The sequence below is a fragment of the Borostomias antarcticus genome (genome assembly GCF_949987555.1).
Source record: "Borostomias antarcticus genome assembly, chromosome: 9".
NCBI lineage: Eukaryota > Metazoa > Chordata > Actinopteri > Stomiiformes > Stomiidae > Borostomias > Borostomias antarcticus.
This window is the reverse complement of record NC_140242.1, coordinates 10,487,867-10,508,537: the sequence shown is the minus strand read 5'-3', so window position 1 is coordinate 10,508,537 and position 20,671 is coordinate 10,487,867. Positions and strand designations below refer to the sequence as shown.

Genomic DNA, 20,671 nt, shown 5'->3' with positions numbered 1-20,671 from the left:
AAGGGAGCCGGAGGGATCGGGAGGTGGAGCAGCGTGAGGGCTCTGCTAGCTGGTACACTCAGCAGAGGGGGTCCGGGATACTGGAGAGACGAGGAGGAGAGGCAGGGTGAGTGATAGTAATCACGAGCAAGAAACGAGAAAAAAAGCACTACAAAATACAGGTAAGTAATATCGTAGGCTAGGCTATACTTTACCACATATGTTATGGTAAGATCTGGCGATGAGTGGAGTGTAGACCAGGTTCTTGTAGGGGTTGAGGGTGATTGCAGAACGAGGGACAGGTGTGGTGATGATGAATTGGAAACCGGTGAGTAGGGCCGCGCCCGCGTCATCGTCGGAGACGAGCGCGCCGTTCTTGTCGTTGCGCACGGGCCGATGTGCTGGGCATGTCGGGATCCGACTCTTCGTCACCGGAGTGGGAGGAGACTGCCGAGTCCGCGGAGCTGGCCGTAGACGGGGAACGCCCGGTAGTGGGGGGAAACTCCGGAGTCAGAGCGTTGCATGCCTGGGCCGATGCGACGTGCGGTAGAGCGCGTAGGACGCCCCGAGCGCGCAGCGGGCCCAGAGGGGAGAGAGGGAGGCGGTTGTGGAGGCGAGGGCATGCGAGCCGTAACAGGACCCCCCCCCCCCCCCCCCCGAGGGGAGCCACCTGGCGACCGACCGGGGGCGTCAGGATGGGCCCGGTAGAAGTCCCGGAGGCAGACGGGTCCATAATGAGCTGCCTGGAGATCCAGCTGCACTCCTCGGGGCCGTACCCTTCCCAATCCGCCAGGTATTGGAACCCCCGACCCCGGCGGCGCACCTTCAGCAGCCGCCGAACCGTCCACTGGGGATGCCCGTCGACCATCTGGGGAGGCGGAGGAGCTGGGGCAGAAGGCATGAGGGGACTCGAGGAGACAGGTTTGACCTTGGATACGTGGAACACAGGGTGTACCCGCATGGAAGCAGGGAGCTTAAGGCGTACCGCAGCTGGGTTCAGGACACGGTCGATCTCGAAGGGCCCAACGAAGCGCGTAGCCAGCTTCCTGGAGGGGACCTGGAGCGGAAGGTCAGCGGTGGAGAGGTAGACTCGTTGACCGGGCTGGTACGCCGGAGCAGGAGTGCGGCGGCGGTTGGCCCCGCGGCAGGAGCGCTCGTTGGAGCGGAGCAGGGCCCTGCGGACCTCCCTCCAGACACGGCGACAGCGGCGGAGGTGGGCCTGGACGGAGGGGACGGAGGCCTCCGACTCCTGGAGAGAGAACAGCGGGGGCTGGTACCCGAGGGATGACTCGAACGGAGACCTGCCAGTGGCAGCGCTGGTCAGGGCATTGAGGGAGTATTCGACCCAGGGCAGGTCCTTGCTCCAGGAGGTGGGGTGGAGAGCCGACACACAGCGGAGAGCGGACTCCAGGCTCTGGTTGGCCCGTTTGGCCTGGCCGTTGGTCTGCGGGTGGTAGCCAGAGGAGAGGCTGATGGTGGCGCCTATCTCCCTGCAGAAGGCCCTCCAGACCTGGGAGGTGAATTGAGGCCCACGGTCCGAGACAATGTCCCTGGGGAGGCCGTGGAGCCGGTAGACGTGCTGGACGAGGAGCTCGGCGGTCTCCGCAGAGGACGGGAGCTTGGGGAGCGCCACCAGGTGGACCGCCTTGGAGAACCGGTCCACCACGGTGAGGATGACCGTGTTGCCCCTGGAGGGGGGAAGACCGGTGATGAAGTCCAGGGCGATGTGGGACCAGGGACGGCTGGGGACCGGGAGAGGACGCAGGAGGCCAGCCGGGGGCTGGTGGGACGCCTTGCTGCGGGAGCAGACGGGACAGGCGACAACAAACTCCCGGACGTCGGACCTCATGGAGGGCCACCAGAACCGTCGGCTCAGGAAGGAGAGGGTGCGGTGAACCCCGGGATGGCACGCAAACCGGCTGGCATGGCCCCACTGGAGCACCCGGGACCGGACCGAGTCGGGCACGAAGAGCCGGCGAGGAGGGACGTTGGCCGGACTGGGATGGGCGCGTTGGGCCTGCCTCACCACTGCCTCGATGTTCATGGTAATCACCCTTATGACACGTGAGGCCGGCAGGATGGTCTCAGGCTCCGCGGGGAGCGCCTCGGGCGCGTGGAGGCGGGACAGCGCGTCGGCCTTAGCGTTGCGGGAGCCGGGGCGGAAGGTGAGGGTAAAATCGAACCTCCCGAGGAACTGTGACCACCGCGCCTGGCGGGAGTTGAGGCGCTTGGCCGCCCGGATGAAGGTCAGGTTCTTGTGGTCTGACCAGACGAGGGTGGTGTGTTCCACGCCCTCAAGCCAGTGGCGCCACTCCTCCAAGGCCCCCACCACCGCCAACAACTCCCTGTTCCTGATGTCGTAATTGACCTCAGCTGGGGTGAACCGGCGGGAGAGGAAGGCACAGGGGTGCAACTTCTGGTCCTCCACTGACCGCTGGGAAAGAACAGCACCGATGCCTGTGTCCGATGCGTCCACCTCGACCACGAACTGCCTGGAGGGGTCAGGATGGAGAAGGACCGGAGCGGTGGTGAAGCGCTCCTTGAGCGCGGAGAAGGCAGCGCTGGCAGCCGGTGTCCAGATGAACGGACGCAGGGATGAGGTGAGGTGGGTGAGGGGAGCTGCTACCCGGCTGTAGTCCCGTATGAAACGGCGGTAAAAGTTAGCGAAGCCCAGGAAGCTCTGTAGTTGCCTCCGGGTAGTGGGTTGAGGCCATTCGACCACGGTCTTGATCTTGCGGGGGTCGGGTCGCGTCAGGCCTCCCTCCACAATGAGCCCCAGGAACTCTACTGATGAGGAGTGAAAGGTGCACTTCTCCGCCTTAATGTACAGGCGGTTCTCCCGGAGACGCTGGATGACCATGCGGACGTGTTGGACGTGCTCCTCAGCGCTCCTGGAGAACACCAGGATGTCGTCCAGGTAGAGGACCACAAAAACGTCCAGCATGTCCCTGAGCACGTCGTTCATGAGCGCCTGAAAAACGGCGGGGGCGTTGGTGAGGCCGAAGGGCATGACGAGGTACTCGTAGTGGCCACGGGAGGTCTTGAAGGCGGTCTTCCATTCGTCCCCCTCAAGGATACGCACCAGGTGATAAGCGTTCCTGAGGTCCAACTTGGTGAAGATGGTGGCACTGATGAGGGGTTCGAAGTTGGAGCTCATGAGGGGGAGCGGATATTTATTGTCGATGCACGGCCTCAGATCTCCTCCCTTCTTCTTAACGAAGAAGAACCCCGCTGCCACCTGGGAATGAGATGGTCGGATGAGACCCTCGGCCAAGCACTCGGAGATGTAGGTGTCCATGGCTGCTTTCTCCGGGAGGGAGAGGTTGTAGAGACGACTGGCTGGGAGAGGGGCGCCAGGGTGGAGCTCGATGGCGCAGTCGTAGGGTCGATGAGGGGGGAGTGTGCGGGCGCGCTCCTTACTGAAGGCCTCTCCGAGGTCGTGGTACATCGAAGGGACCGTGGAGAGGTCCGGAGGAGCGGGACGGGGCCGGTCAACCCGAATGGAGGTCTGAGCAGCTCGGAGGCAGCGGGCGTGGCAGGTGGTGCTCCAGCTGGGGATGCGCCCCGAGCTCCAGCAGACATGAGGGGTGTGGAGTTCCAGCCAGGGCCTCCCTAGGATGAATGGAGCGTCGGGAGAGTGGATGACGAAGGGGCGGACGTCCTCCACGTGGTTTCCCGAGACTGTGAGGGTGAGGGGCAGGGTCCGGTGCGTGATGGGGCCCATGGGATGGCCATCCAGGGCGAAAGCCGAGAGGGGCCTCTCCAGAGGGGAGAGAGGGAGCGCCGCTTTGTGGGCGAACTGGACGTCCACGAAGCTCTCGTCGGCACCGGAGTCGATGAGGGCAGGGACGGAGAGCGTGTGCCCCTGCCAGGCAAGGGTGACAGTGAACCTGGCGGCACGGGTCCGGGATTGGGGATGGATGAGCCGGCTTACTCGGTACCCCCTGGCGAGTGAGCCTACTCTTTTTGCCGCCCTGGGAGGTGCAGAGGGACAGGAGTCGACGGCGTGCGCTGGGCTAGCGCAGTATATGCACAGTCCGTTCTTTCTCCGGTGCTCACGCTCTTCAGGGGTCAGTCGGGTCCAACCCAGTTGCATGGGTTCCTCTCCAGCGGTGTTTGGGGGGGCGAGGGAGGCCGGGGCAGGCCGAGAGAGACCGGTAGAGGGAGGCGGAGACGGTCTGGGTGCGCTGTGGTGTTGGTGCGCCCGCTCACGCCTGCGTTCCCGGTGGCACTCGTCTATGACTATGGAGAGGGAGACGAGTTGGTTCAGGGTCGCTGGTCTGTCTCCTCCAGCCAGGCTGTCCTTCATGGCGTCCCCCAGGCCCCGTCGGAAGGCGCTGTACAGGGCAGACTCGTTCCAGGAGCAACGGGCAGCGAGGATGCGGAACTCTGTGGCGTAGTCCGCTACTGAGCTGGAACCCTGGGTGAGGGCGGAGAGAGCAGCGTCCGCGTCCTGTCCGTGGACGTCGTGGTCGAACACAGTCCTGAATTCTGCCACGAAGGCTGTGTAGTCCTGCATGTAGGCAGCTGCGCCTTCGCGACCCGCCATGACCCAGCGGCGAGCCCGTCCCGTGGTTAGGTTAGCGATGTAGGCTATGCGAGCTGACGCAGTGGAGTACATGCTTGGCTGGAGATCAAACACATAATCACACTGCATGAGGAACTCCCGGCAGAGGGTGAATGTCCCGTCGTAGGGGGCCGGGGAGGCGAGATGGGGCTCCCGGTTTGGTGGAGCGGTGGGGTTCAGGAACGGAGCCAGGCTGGCACTGAGCGCGGTGACCTGGTCGGACAGGGTGCTGACCAGAGTAGCGAGTCCCCTCAGTCGCTCGTCCTGGGCTTGCTGTTGGCCGGATACCTGCTGCAGTTGCTCAGCTTGGGTCTGTTGGAGGGCTTGGAGTGGTCCGGGAGGTGCAGGTCTCTCCTCCATGTTGGCTGGGTCCAAACTGGCCAGGTACTGTGATGGTTCGGTGTGGGACCCAGGCGCAACAGGAATGGAGGAGGCAAGGAACGGTAAAGCCCGGAGGGGCGATTTAATAAGATAACACAAAGGGGGAGCCACAAAAAGGATGCCACAAAAATATAATGGGCATGCGAGGGCATGCGAGCCGTAACACAGACTCCCACACTCCCACACTTTCCGTTCCGCTTTCGTTCTGTTACAGAGGTGGGAGTTCCCATCGTTAATGATATGCAGACCACGTGACGGTGTTGCATGTAAATAGAGACGTACCAGAAACACAGAAGCAGGTTACCGGTAGGTTGTAGCAGTGCGATTCGTAATGTACAGTCGGTCATGACTCACGTAGTTACACCGAGGAAACAATTAGATGTTTGTCGAGTGTGCTCAAATTCGTTTCCTTCCATAAAAAACAAGCACTGTATCTCTTTTCCTGCGTAAGGAATTTTAAACAGAGTTGCTGCAAATCCTTAACTTCTCCAATATGGACGGAGCAGGCCTGCAATATAGCAGAATCAAACGTAATCGTATCCATTTTCTCTCTTCTTGAGACGCACTGAACTTTTGTTCTTCTTCCTCAATGAATTAGGCTAATGGTGGCGGGTCGCGCTGAACCATTCTGGTAGGGCGGGTGCAAAGCAGAACTAACCGATTTTGAAACAATCAGTGAACTAGCGATGGGAGCCCTCGCTAGTTCATGAAAAAATCCTGTAGGAATGTCCACAGACATTCCGGCAGGCAGCTCGCTAGCGTGATGATGTCGGCGTCTGTGTAAGAGACTATGTCTATCTAAGCCTGTTGCTGCCCTCCTGTGGCCGAAAACGGTAAATGCTCTTGTGGTAGCAACATAGAACTGCAGGTTCTGGGACCACTGCCTCTTGTGGTAGCAACATAGAACTGCAGGTCAACAACGGGACAAATGGAAAAAGGGAGTGACGACTACTGGACATTTGCTATTCTAGCTGCGCGGTTGGCCAGCCACGCAAAAAAAATAGTTTGTGTTGTTTGTTTGAGGAAGTGTTGGAAACCCCTCACACAAGTGATAGGCTAGGACAGTCAGTTATGTTAGCCTGACCATGTAGCAGGCCAAGGTTGGAGACCATGGAACAAAAAATAAATTATTAAATTAAAACCCAATTGTAGGTAGACTGCACAGGCGCAGGATGCCTGCCAGGAACAAGATCGGGGTTGACGGACAGGATGTCCCTTGCTCCCACCTGGATTTAAACACAGGTAAATGCCCCCAAACTGCCTCTAATAACAATATAATAGAAAGTTGATTTGCCATATTCATTAGTACAGGTGCGGGTAAATTGGAATTCTTGTAATCGCTTATCCTTACAGTATCTTATCAGTGCTAATCAGTTCTTCATTCCAGTCCTAGGTACTCAGCTAGCCATTGAAAGGTTCCCAAACTGGCAATTTACTATACTATAGGTCTGTCCCAATTCAAGGGTTGCATCCTACCTAGGCCGGATTTGAAGGCTGCTACATCACAGCGGGGCGACAAGTGCTGTCCCAATTCATTCAGCCTATGAAGAGTTCTCCGAATGCAGCCCACAAATGCGGCCTACTTTTGACGAATTTGAAGGATACAACTGATGGATCCTTCGCGGCCTGCCTTCGCGGCCTCCCTCCCAGAATACGTTTCGGTCCGGATGAATTCCTGTACCAGTCGCCATTGCTCGGATTTTAAAACATTTTTAAACCGCTTTGATGTTAATATTATTCCGTTTTAATAAAATGTCGTGCCTGATAGTACCACCATAGAATCCCAATATGTGGAAACTTTATCCAAATTACGCCTGTATATACGAGTTTAGATAGACGATTTAGATAGGCATTTTGTGTGGTGTTTCCATAAAAATCTGCCGTCAGCATTGGGCATCCAATGCATGGCACGCGCTTGGGGCTGCCTAGGCAACAAAATGACGAGTTGGGAATCCTCCATAGGCTAGACCGTTCCATTTCACAAAACGTTTACATCTGGCCTACCTGGCCTGAAGGACGCGACCTACGTAGACCGCGTAGGCTGCGACCTAGGTAGGATGCAACCCTTGAATTGGGACAGAGCTTATATGTCAGTGTCATCCGCATCTACTCATCCCATCCAATCATTATATGTCTGTCCATGATGTACCTGTAGGCAGAGCAATTAAATAACATTCATGTATACAGTTGTTCAATTGTTCGAGTGCAGTCAGGTGTTGGTTCAAGTGTACAGTAGTGCATTGGCTATAATATACTGTAATAACACTAATTCATGCAAATATTGTACTTATCCAATCTCATTGCATTAGAAGACTGGCAACATGATGACGGCTTCAACATTTGTGGGACCGTCTTGACGTTCCTGTCCTTCCTCTACATCCTGGCTACCTTCCCTGTCACCGTGTGGACCTGCCTGAAGGTAGGCCTACCGTACCAGTGGTCAGAAAAGCCTAGCTAGTCACTGCCTGACAAACTAGAGTGAACATGGTGTTTGTTTGCTTGCGACTGGCCGGTTGTGATGTGTGTTTTGCAGGTGATCCAGGAGTATGAAAGGGCTGTTGTGTTCCGATTGGGACGTGTCCTTAAGGGGCAGGCTAAAGGACCTGGTGCGTGTGTCTCCATGTTTTTATAATCTTGTGAGATCACAAAATATGCAACCCTTATCTTGACCCCCCCCCCCGAACAGATCTTCCTCCCTACAACAGCCCCTCTCGCTCTCTCTCTCTCCTCCTCCGCAGGCCTGTTCTGGGTCATCCCTTGGCTAGATGTCATCCACACAGTTGACATGAGAACCGTCTCCTTCAGCATCCCTCCACAAGAGGTCAATGTTTACAGAGCGTGTCTTGTCTTGCTCACACACGCAGACACACACACACTCCCTCCACTCCACCGCACGCTTTCGCCCAGTCTCTCTCCTCTCCTCTCTCTCACTGATGACATCATGAATATTCTACTCATTGTGTATTAGAGTGGATGTTCATTTACGACGGAGCGCCGCCCCCTCCCCCTCCCTTGCTAGGTCATCACCGCCGATTGCGTCCCGGTGAGGGTCGACGGCGTGATGTTTTACCGCGTGGTGGAGCCGTCCCTCTGGGTGACGCGGGTGGCGGCGGCAGACCTTGCCACACACACGATGGCGCAGATCGCGCTCAGGGCCGTGCTGGGCGAGCACACCCTGATGGATATACTTGCGCAACGCCAGGGGGTCGCGCACAGAATGGAAGTGAGTGAATTTTTTATTTTTTTTTGGAGGGGGGGGGGTGTATCGTGTGACACACTGACCCACACAACACTACTTCTTACTTACTACCTCACATTTAGGATTTATGCGTGTACGTGTGTATATTTATGTGCATACGTGTATGTTTATGTGTGTACATGTGTATATTACTGTGTACTTGTGTATGTTACTGTGTGTACATGTGTGTATTTATGTGTGTACATGTGTATATTTGTGTGTACGTCTATATATTCATGCGTGTACGTGTGTACAGTATATTTGTGTGTACAGTATGTGTGTATATTTCTGTGTATATTTATGTGCGTACGTGTCTATATTTTTGTATGAGGGGCCGTTTAGGCCATAAATAATGAAACACTTGTACGCTTACTAGTGAAACACTTGTACGCTTACTAGTGAAACACTTGTATGCTTACTACTGAAACACTTGTACGTACATACATACTCTTGACACTTGTACGCTTACTACTGAAACACTTGTACGCTTACTAGTGAAACACTTGTATGCTTACTACTGAAACACTTGTACGTACATACATACTCTGACACTTGTACGCTTACTAGTGAAACACTTGTACGCTTACTAGTGAAACACTTGTACGCTTACTACTGAAACACTTGTACGTACATACATACTCTGACACTTGTACGCTTACTAGTGAAACACTTGTACGCTTACTAGTGAAACACTTGTACGCTTACTACTGAAACACTTGTACGTACATACATACTCTGACACTTGTACGCTTACTACTGAAACACTTGTACGCTTACTACTGAAACACTTGTACGTACATACATACTCTGTAAACCTAAAATTATGAAATAGAACACTGCAATGTATGTTCTTACATGTAGATGTGCAAGTATTTCAATAGTACGTATACAAGAAATCTCAGTAGCACGTACAAGTAATTTCACTAGTATGCATACACGAAATCTCACTAGCATACGGAAGGTACTTCAGTAACACCGGAAGGCGCCACACGAGGCGGGATGAAAGGGGTCTCGTTTTGAACATCGGTCTCCATCTATACAGTGTTTAAGCCTACTTGGCCTAGCCTACTCCAGTCACACCGGGATTAAGCCTCTGTCAGGCCAACGTTAGGTGAATAGGCTATAGGTGCGCGTTACAAACTTTAATTTAATCAATATGAAGGTGCAACTTCTATTTATTTTGATTAGTTTGCAGACTTTATTAGTGATTGCCACTCGCGATGACATCGTTGCTTTTTTTAATCGGGTGCTGCTATGCGTCGAGGACGTCCAGCAAAACACGGAAGAGAGGTGCTTTAGAGACCTGGAAAGCCACACCATTACCCTAAATTCTATGTTGGCTATTGTTCGCTCAAGGGATGGACCTGATGGAGAGACTGCTCTTTTTGTACAGTCAATATGCCGTTGTTTTAATCTGATTATTGAAGACTTTAGAACAAGACGAGGTCAACAAAACACCCTTCCCCTGGCTCCACCGACAACCAGTAACGGGCTTCCGGGACGTCCACGATACAATTTAACAACTGAACAATTTAACCAGTGCATTGGACTCGGGTTTAATTGGCAGGGAATCGCTTCATTTTTTGGTATCAGCCGTCGTACTGTGTTCCGACATAGGCAACGTCTTGGCATCAGACCATTGGAATACACAACATTAACCAATGACGAATTGAAAACAACCATAAGGGACATTTCCACGAGTACCCCGAATGCTGGTGAGAGGTACATTATTGGAAGTCTACGGGCACGCGGAATCCGGGTCCAGCGCTGGAGGATTCGCCAAATTCTGCAGGAGGTTGATCCCGTCGGAAGGTCATTAAGACGCAGTCAAGCCATCCGCCGAAGGGTTTACAGTGTGCAAACTCCAAACGAGTTATGGTATGTTTGCTGTAATGGCCCATCGACATGTCTTCTTGCTGAGCTTGCAGCATAATTGTGATCTAACAAGATAATAGCCTAAACAAGTAGGCTAGACTAGAGCATTTGGAATATTCTTGATATTTGACTATTGCAATTAGTAAATGTATTACCTTCTATCTTAGGGAGGAAAACTTCTAAATATAGGCTAGCCTATAGGCCTGTTACACTAAGCATTCGTGAATGTAGCCTATTACAATAGCCTGTCCCAGAGACCTCAACAAACCGTAGAATAATAGCCTACATTTGTGTAGGCCTATATTATTTACCAACATTATTATTATCTGAGTCTTTTTTCAGTATTCTAACAGCTGTCACTTATTTCTTTTATCACAGGCATATTGACGGGAACCATAAATTGGTGCGATGGAGAATGGTGTTCCATGGCTGTGTAGATGGGTACAGTCGCACCATCATATACCTTCAGTGCCTCAACAACAACAGGGCATCAAGTGTTATGAACCTCTTTCTGCATGGCGTATCTGACTATGGACTGCCTTCAAGAGTACGCAGTGATCATGGGAGGGAAAATATTGAGGTTGCAAGATTTATGTTGAACAGTAGAGGATTAAATAGAGGAAGCATGATAATGGGGCGCAGTGTACACAACCAAAGAATCGAGAGGCTGTGGGCAGAATTAAACCGGGTAGTTTCATATTACTTCTCTGACTTATTTACTTTTATGGAAAATGAGAATATCCTAGATTCTCTTTGTGATCTTCATTTATTTTGTCTTCATTACATTTATTTACCTCGGGTTCAAAGGGCAGTGAGGGAATTCCAGAACCAATGGAATAACCACGGACTTTCTACACAAGGAGGCCAAACCCCGTTGCAGTTGTGGCATAGAGGGATTGTCAGATATGTTGGAAGCAACAACACAGCTATAGGTGGTGTGTTTCAGATTGAGGAGCGTTTTGTCCCTGGTGATGAACCACTACCTGCAGTGGCGAGCAGGAATAGTGTTGAGGTTCCTGAAAATGGTGTTCATGTCAGCAACAGCACCATGCAAGAAATCCAACAATTATTTGACCCATTAATGGATGATGGAAATCATGGAATTGATTTATTTTTATCTCTGTTACATTTTTTGCAAGCAAGACAACCTCGAGGACTAAGCGAATGAAGCGATTCAGCAATTAATTAGTCCTACGCTTGCGCTAGCCAATATACTCACCGGCATCACCCTGTGAACACAAACACAGATAAACGTTCTGTTGTTAACAATTAACCATTGCTCTATGTATCATATCTATACATATAAAACATCTCAGTTCCAATTTGCCTTTATAAATGTACGTCTGCCTTTTTAATGTACGTCTAGTCCTATTTCCTTTTTCGTTTTATATCAAATTTTCATTTGATCTTGTTTCATTGACAGATGTAGGCTACATTCGTCAATCTCATTAACAATTTTCTGCTTCGACCCCAGTCCCTGATCCTCCCATGCATATACACACATTTTGTCTTTCACTATCTATGCCTTCCCAAAACCCTGAGTGTTTCTAATGGCAAAGTCCATGTTGCTCTTAAAACCATTGTATGTGCTGTAGATAGGTAGCTGAAGGCAGTTGATGCATGTGTTGGCAACAGGGAACTTTTCTGCTCCATGAAGAATTTTGAGAGATGGCTGGGGAGAGAAGCCGATTGGAGGTACTCTATCAGATCCAGATGCAAATGCGAGGATGTCCCCAAGCTTCTCTGATCCACCTTCCTCTGTGAAAATATGAATGAGACAGACGAAATACATACACGATTATACACTTAGTAGTACTTACTTTTTCTATAGATATTTATTAGGGCATTTCTTGGGGATCGTACAGTATAAGGACAGACAGGAAAGGTGGGAGAGGGAGAGGGGAAGACATGCAGCAAAGTGCGGACGCCGGATTGTAACCCACGCTGCTGCAGTAAGGACAAGCCTTTACGCCCAATTCACACTGCACTGCACATTGGGCGTCCAGCAGCGATGCCGCTGGGACGGGGGCGGCGAGCGGCGGCGGCAACAAAAAGCGGCGCCGCAAAAGTTGAGAATAGTTCAACTTTTGCGGCGCCGCTTTCTGGTGTCGACCGGCGGCAGCCAATCAGAAAGCAGAAGATCTCTTTTGTGTCAAAGAATACTTTCCCTCTTGAAAAAAAACTCTTAAGAATAACGACCGTTTGATTGTGGCCGTTTTAGACAAATCCATTTAGCGGCATGTCCAACCGCTAAACAATACTAGAAGTTTGTTCACACCCCTAGTTAATTTGATTGGTTTGGAATATACCCGCGATAAAATCGCAACGCTGCATATGAGGACCGTTTCGCACATGATTTCGTTGCCGGTGTTGTGCCTTTTTCACACTCCCTGCAGAATCACACTCCCCTCCGCAATAGGCTCGATCCCGGCTCTCTCCCCCCGCTTAGGAGACCAGACCTCCGGGCCACGATCCAGGCTCTCCCCCCGCTTAGAGGACCAGACCTCCGGGCCCCGATCCCGGCTCTTTCCCCCCGCTTAGAGGACCAGACCTCCGGGCCCCGATCCCGGCAGTCTCTCCCCGCCTGGCTCAATGCGCGTTCCCCCGGAGGGGAGTGTGATTCTGCGGGGAGTGTAAAAATGGCACAACACCGGTCCGCTCGCTCGCTGTATATCAGGATGAGGTGTAAGGTGGTGGACCGGTAAAATCCATAGATTTAGAACGCCCCCTTGTGGCCGTTAGCTGTAAAAATTCATAGATTAGCCGCACCGTTGTATAGGCCGCAGGGTTCAAGGCATGGGAAAAAAGTAGCGGCTTATAGTCCGGAAATTACGGTACTTACTTTTATGTACTTGCTGATACCGAGACTTTGGTATCGGTTATAGAGTATTGGTACATTTTTATGAGTACAAGTACATGAGCATGCTCTCAGGCCCGATACCGATATCTGTATCCCTAATTTCCTTACAAGAGCAAATTAGTTTCTTTCTGATATAATACACACCTTCAACATCTTGTAAATAGTCCCTCCAGAAAGCAACTACGGATTCCTCTGCTCTTCTCTGGTTGCTCCCCTGCTCAGACCACCTGATCTGGAACAGATCATCCACCTGGTCAGCGGTGAGGGGCTCTGGATTATAGCACATCAGGGCTCTGAACGACTCGGGATGCATCTGGATCTCCGCCAGGACTCCAAGGGTTTTTAACCCATCTTTGAACCTAAATGACAGTATGAGAGGAAAAGTGGTCCAATTAAGAGTTGGTTTTTTGCATGTGTTAAGACATCAAACAAGATTCTCAACTTAACTACATTTACAATACCTTTCAAATGGTCCACGGACTCGATTGATCACTTGAAACATCAAGACATCTTCTACAAGTCTATCCTTGTCTTCAACACTTCTCAGTGGCTTCAGACAGCCAGCATTGGCGAGATAGTCGAGGAGAGGTTCAGTTGACTGGATGAGTTGCTCCAGAGTTGATGATTCTGAAATCTGAATGATTTACATTAAAAAAGAAACATCTGATTCATAACAAAATAAACAGTTGACTTACTGTTCCCCACCAATGAAGCAATGTGAAGAACATATAAAGTGACAATCATGTTTTCTCACACATCTACAACACTGCAGTGGGAGGTTGACTGCTTGCCTCACAAAAAAAACACAATTGCAACGATGATGGTCCCACATGATAAATGTAATATTTCACTGTAAGGACAAGTGGACTATATACTGATTTTATGGCGAATAAAACTTTCAATTATACTTCAGTCCAATGAACCCAACCTGGGCACTTCATCACATACAGTACACAATCATGTGGCAGATGCATAATACAGTAACAGACAGAAACTGATCCATTTTGATGGATGAGGAGCACAAATGGTAAGACACAGAACACATTCTTACAAAAAAACATTTTCTGAGCATAGACTAAACAAAATCTTTTAATGCCACAAACCTTTTGGATTTTGTCACGGAGTTCAGAATCGGCGATGTCCCCCAGGTTTGGTCTACATTTCTCTGGCCCCAAAACTATGCAGTTAAACAATGTGTTGGACAAGAAATTTGGTGAGGGTCCTCCATGCACCAGACTGACTGCAATAGCAGTTCCGGCGACAAAATATCGGTCTTCTCTGACAGCTGAGGGAGAGCGAGAGAGATAATTTAGGTAGTATGTGCATAACTTTTCAACTGCTGCCATGGAAATCACTTTAAGTCCCATATTGTCTCGGTGAAATACAAGCAAACAAGTTAACCAAGTCACAAAGTTGGTCTTTAATGCCACTGAGCTTCACACAAAATTGAGTGGAAGCCACAACCTATTTTACAGGGTATATCATTATTTCATTAAAACCACAAATAAGACATACTGTACCTGATGCATCAAGAGCGAGGTTCAGGCTCCCTTCTGTTCCCTCAAACATCTCAGACTGAGATAAAGCTTCAGTGAGCAGTCGCAGGAACTCTCGTCTCGGACCCCCAAGATCCACACCTTCTTCCACCGTTCCTTTATCGTCTGAGAATTTGACCCTGATCCTGTGTGTGGGGTCAAAGGTGATTCTCCTGAAGCCCCGAACGGCACCATCCAGAACAGCAGCACGATTTATGTTGAACCGATTGGTGAAGTTGTTGTTGATTTTTTGAGCCAGCACGACTAAAATATCCTGAACAGGCGGCACAGATGAGCTTTCCTTTCTGAAAGTCAACATAAAAAAATATGATTAGATCACAGTTCCAGCATCCAACCATGAGTATATAAATGACCTCATAATACTGTAGAGGAAAAGTTGCATGATTGCTATTTAAAGGGACAATCAGGGATTTATTCCGTCTATTAATCAGCAAAAAACGAAGTTTTCATTAATAAATATGTCCTTAACCACGTCTAATGACCTGTCTCAATAAACCGACCAATTCGCGTAAGCCTATAAATAATCATTTATAAATACATAGCGTCTCTCGCGCTCTGTATATTCCGCCATCTTTAAAATACGGGTGCCGATCGGGCCCACTACACTAGGTAAATCGCGTTTTGCATTGAGTTGCCAGCGTGAGGCGTCAGCGTGAGATTTTTGATAAGCGCAGACCACCGTACCAGAGCACGATACAATATACGATTTCACCACTAGATGGGAGTAGAAATCACTGATTGTCCCTTTAAGCTTGCTTAGACTACTGTGATTGAAAACAGAAAGATTATTTTCATAATTGAAAGGAATACATTTGAGGAATGAATCATGTGCACTAAATCGATTGAGTATTCCTTTAAAGGCAATATTACTCACATCTGATCTTCCATGCTGTTGATCAAGGTAACATACAGTGCATCATCTTCTTCCTCATCTTCAGATGACACATTGATAACACTAAGATACGCTCTGTAATCTGTGAGGTTGCTGGTTGATGGCAGGTTGCTGTTTGGATCAAGACCTGCAGGAGCGGTGGTCACAGATGTAAGGCTGGTTGGAGCGGTGGTCACAGATGGAAGGCTGGTTGGAGCGGTGGTCACAGATGGAAGGCTGGTTGGAGCGGTGGTCACAGATGGAAGGCTGGTTGGAGCGGTGGTCACAGATGGAAGGCTGGTTGGAGCGGCGGTCACAGATGTAAGGCTGGTTGGAGCGGTGGTCACAGATGTAAGGCTGGTTGGAGCGGTAGTCACAGATGCCAGATGGTAAGATGACTGCCTTGCTCTTGCTCTGGTGGTGACTGACGGCACCATGTCTACCTCCTCATCCTCCTCGCAGCAACTTCCATCTGAATTTTCAGACTTAAAATTGATAGAATTGATTGCAGTTAGGGTTGTATCATTTACTATAAAGTAGTTTATCTCAAACAAAGGTGTTGTAAAGGTGACATGAAATGCTGTACAATGTACCGTCCTGCAGTTGTACATTGTAGTCATAGCATATGCAACTTTCAAAATGAATAACAGTTGTATATGGAATACTGGATTACTTTCTAAGTCTAGCACCTACCACAAGTGGTCTGGAGGGCCTCACATATAGAGCCTTAAACTTGAGTATTTTGTGAATTATACTGGCACTGAGTTCCTGGCCGTCCCTCAACACTGGTGCGATCAACTTGTTGCCACAAGCCATCAGTACTTCAAAACTAAGCACAACACATATGAGTTATCAGTGATTTGCCATTATAAGATGATGGACCCAATTCCTTACAGATTAATGTTGCCACAACCATAAGGCTTGAGAAAGTATCACATTATATTATAAAATGCATAGACAGAGATGGATGTATCTAATCTATCTCATCTTTTCCCAACCAACCCTATATTACGCTTACAGTACACGTGATCATTAAAATATTACAAATTGTATGGCCCCTTTCATAGTACACAGGACAGGACAAAACATCAATGTATGGTGCTCAACACAACAGGGGCTCTAAATATAACGTTACTGCATAGGGAAGTCTGGCAGTGGCAATTCTATCATGTTACCTACCTCACATCACTGGGAATTTTCCCCTTAAAAGCATCACGAATCTGACGGAGGACAGTTCCTTGGTCCCAGGACTTGTCAAACTCAAAAGCATTCAAGATGTGCCCCAATTCATACAACAACTGCTTCTTCTTCTGCTTCACTACGACGTCGTCTGTAGGTCCAAGCAGCAAAATAACGTCCTTGTTGAAGGTCCGATAGAATGGCGTTTTCTGTCTGTTAAACAAGTAGGCATAATTACAGTAATGAAACCATCAAGACATGTAATAATGTTACCAAGACATATTAAGTTAAGGTTAATTAACAGTTATCTAAGTAACGTTAGGTTAGTTTGTAGGCAATGACGTGTTGCTATATTTCATATCAAATCACTATCACAAAACTAACGTTAAATGACATGGCCTGTTCCACACTGTAAATAGCTATGAATAGCTAGTGCTACGCCAATAAACACATTTAGTTTGTGCCTCATGAATCACTTGTATTCTGTAATAAATCACGTAATGTACCGTACAGTAAGACAACGTTGGTTTAGTGGCAGCATCTCGGTTCTCTCTCCCGCCCTCTCTCACCCAGTAGCTAGCTAGCCAGTAGTAGCTAGTCTACTACTACCACTACTACAGTAGCTAGGCTAGCTACTGGGTTGAATGTGGTCCACACACTAACGTTACATATTAAACCCGAACGCATTGAGAAACAGTAATATTTGTTTGTGTTCCCCACTTTGTTCGTGTTAAATATAACGTTATGATTCGGGCCACATTCTAACTCATATAACATAACGTTAGCAAGCCTAGTTAGTGCTAGCACGATATTGTAAATGCGCAAGGCTAACGTTAGTAGTAAACGTTAGCTAGCTGAGACGAGTTGCATTCAAGATAATGTTAACCGTGTAGTCTGGTTGCATATTGCATAACGTTAACACAATAACTTTATTTTATCTTTGTTCTCCATATTATGTCGCCTCAGCTCTCTTAAACAACGACCCAAGTACCCCGACAGTTCTCCATACCTTTTTCTTGATTTGCTTTTCCAAGAGCTGAAGGTCGCCCTCGTTTCAAAGCGGGGAGTGCCTGAAGCAGGTGCGTTTTGCATGCTGCTGGAACCAGGTTGGTACAGACTCCTTATTTCAGAGTTGATGGCGGCTGTAGCCGTATTTGTCAGTAGTGTAGGCGATATAGAGTTTGAAAGAGAATCAATAAGTGTAGGAGAGCCAAGTAAATTTTGTATGAGGGACATAGCCTCAGCGGTAACGCGACTGCTTGCTGCCATCCTGGATCACTGTTCACTGCATAGATGGAAATCGATGTTCAAAACGAGACCCCTTTCTTCCCGCCTCGTGTGGCGCCTCCCGGTGTTACTGAAGTACCTTCCGTATGCTAGTGAGATTTTGTGTATGCATACTAGTGAAATTACTTGTACGTGCTACTGAGATTTCTTGTATACGTACTATTGAAATACTTGCACATCTACATGTAAGAACATACATTGCAGTGTTCTATTTCATAATTTTAGGTTTACAGAGTATGTATGTACGTACAAGTGTTTCAGTAGTAAGCGTACAAGTGTTTCAGTAGTAAGCGTACAAGTGTCAGAGTATGTATGTACGTACAAGTGTTTCAGTAGTAAGCGTACAAGTGTTTCACTAGTAAGCGTACAAGTGTTTCACTAGTAAGCGTACAAGTGTCAGAGTATGTATGTACGTACAAGTGTTTCAGTAGTAAGCGTACAAGTGTTTCACTAGTAAGCGTACAAGTGTTTCACTAGTAAGCGTACAAGTGTCAGAGTATGTATGTACGTACAAGTGTTTCAGTAGTAAGCGTACAAGTGTTTCACAAGTAAGCGTACAAGTGTTTCACTAGTAAGCGTACAAGTGTCAGAGTATGTATGTACGTACAAGTGTTTCAGTAGTAAGCATACAAGTGTTTCACTAGTAAGCGTACAAGTGTTTCAGTAGTAAGCGTACAAGTGTCAAGAGTATGTATGTACGTACAAGTGTTTCAGTAGTAAGCATACAAGTGTTTCACTAGTAAGCGTACAAGTGTTTCACTAGTAAGCGTACAAGTGTTTCATTATTTATGGCCTAAACGGCCCCTCATATTACTGTGTATATTTGTGTGTACATGTGTATATGTGTGTACGTGTGTGTATTAATGTGCGTACATTACGTGCGTATATATTTGTGTGTACGTGTGTATATATTTGTGTGTACGTGTATATATTTATGTGTGTACGTGCGTATATATTTGTGTGTACGTGTGTGTATATATATTTGTGTGTACATGTGTATATATTTGTGTGTATATATTTGTGTGTACGTGTGTATATATATTTGTGTTTACGTGTGTATATATTTGTGTGTATATATTTGTGTGTACGTGTGTATATATTTGTGTGTACGTGTGTATATATATATATTTGTGTGTACGTGTATATATATTAATGGGTGTATATTTGTGCGTTTGACTCGTAGAAGATGATGCTGGCGGCCTCCAGGGGGTGGGGTGTGCGGGTGGAGAGGGTGGAGCTGAAGGATGTGATGCTCCCCCTCGGCCTGCAGAGAAGCATGGCCCTGGAGGCAGAGGCCATGAGAGAGGCCCGTGCCAAGGTACGCACACACACACACACACACACACACCTACCTACCTACCTACCTACACCCACGCACACACTATTCCTACAGAGGCTCTTTGCAGTGTGTTCTCTGCTGTCAGCTGTAGTCTGATCAGCTTTGCAGCTTGTATATGTGTATTTGTGTTTTTGTTTTGTTGTTGAGGCTGAGTGGACCAGAACCCTCTCTAACAGAGCTCTTCTCTTGGTGTGTGTATTATGTTGGGAGGTCATGCATTAATGTTACGTGTGTGTGTGTGTGTGTGTGTGTGTGTGTGTGTGTGTGTGTGTGTGTGTGCTTTGTGCGTGTGTGTAGTACAACCATGGAGATATACTGTACTGTAGATAGTTGTATCAGTATTATAGCTCACTATCACTTTGTGTGTATGTATGCGCGTGTGTGTATGTATGTGTGTGTATGTATGCATGTGTGTGTGTGTATGTGTGTGTCTGTCAGATGATCTTGGCAGAGGGAGAGGTGAAGGCGTCGCACTACCTGAAGGAGGCTGGGTCAGTGATGTCATCTCCCGTCGCTCTGCAGCTGCGGTACCTGCAATCTCTCACCTCCGCCGTCACGGACGACACCGCCATCGTGGCCTTCCCCTTTCCCGTGGACCTCCTGGAAAGACTCGCTCACTAGTGGACGCCAGCTTAGCCTTTAGTTTCCCCTCTCTCCTTTCCTCGTTTCCTTTTTCCTCCAGTAATACAGTACCTGAACCTGGTTCCCTCCGTTCACACAGACACTGGCTGCCCAAGCCGTTCTGGGCCATATGTGGCCCAGATTGGCTTGCAGCTAGCCTTTTCTTCTCCTTCATAGCCACTAGTCTGCAAGAATAACAATATTCTTATAATAATAATAATCGTCTATTAAATTAAATATATATTTATATGAAAATATATTTATTGAAAGTGTGTATTAAATTGTAAACTTGTATTTGAATGTTATGACTATGGTGGCATTTATGTTCTGTCGTGAGTGGTGTGGATTGAGCTGTGTGTTGGGCAAGCAATCAAGCTACTTTTGTCAATGTCAAGGTGAACAGAGCTCCACCTTCCTCACTGAGAAATGCTACGCTTAATTTAGGCAATGTGAATAAGGCAAAAAGTGATCTGCTTCAGTCTGCCCTGCGGACAGCAGTGTAAAAGCGAGCGGGCCGTCCTGGGCTGACCTGCTGTGGCAGACTGATGCAGATGGCTTCATCACAGTAGGCTAAGCAGCTAACAGCAGTTAACTCATATTACAACATGTAGCTTCATCATCATAACAGAAAAAGGGGATTTTTGGAATGGTAGCTATAGTTGCTACGCGGCCCTAATTTGCAGGACAATCTAAGAACGCAGTCGGGCAACTTGCAGCGTGAGAGCAAGAAGGACGCGAGACCCTCGATGCAGAATTTTCAGGGAACCTAAAGTGCGGGGAGAGAACACAGCATCGCATGCTTAGAACACAGACCCATACACTTTAGAATGCAGATCTGGCAAGCTGCAGCACACGGAACCACATGCTGGCAAACCTAGAACCACATGCTTAGAGCACAGAACTGCTGTATGATGACCC

The 20,671-nt window shown here is 48.7% G+C and overlaps 1 protein-coding gene across 1 annotated transcript; it reads left to right on the top strand.

The window, feature by feature from the left end:
- Window positions 1–6,099: 6,099 nt before the first annotated feature.
- Window positions 6,100–19,753, top strand: LOC311312830 (stomatin-like; the record flags this gene model as incomplete). Its single annotated transcript, XM_084442836.1, has 7 exons — window positions 6,100–6,169; window positions 7,237–7,346; window positions 7,461–7,533; window positions 7,666–7,748; window positions 7,947–8,150; window positions 18,977–19,111; window positions 19,571–19,753. 7 exons carry the CDS (start codon window positions 6,100–6,102, stop codon window positions 19,751–19,753), a joined length of 858 nt encoding a protein of 285 aa, XP_084298962.1.
- Window positions 19,754–20,671: the final 918 nt, after the last annotated feature.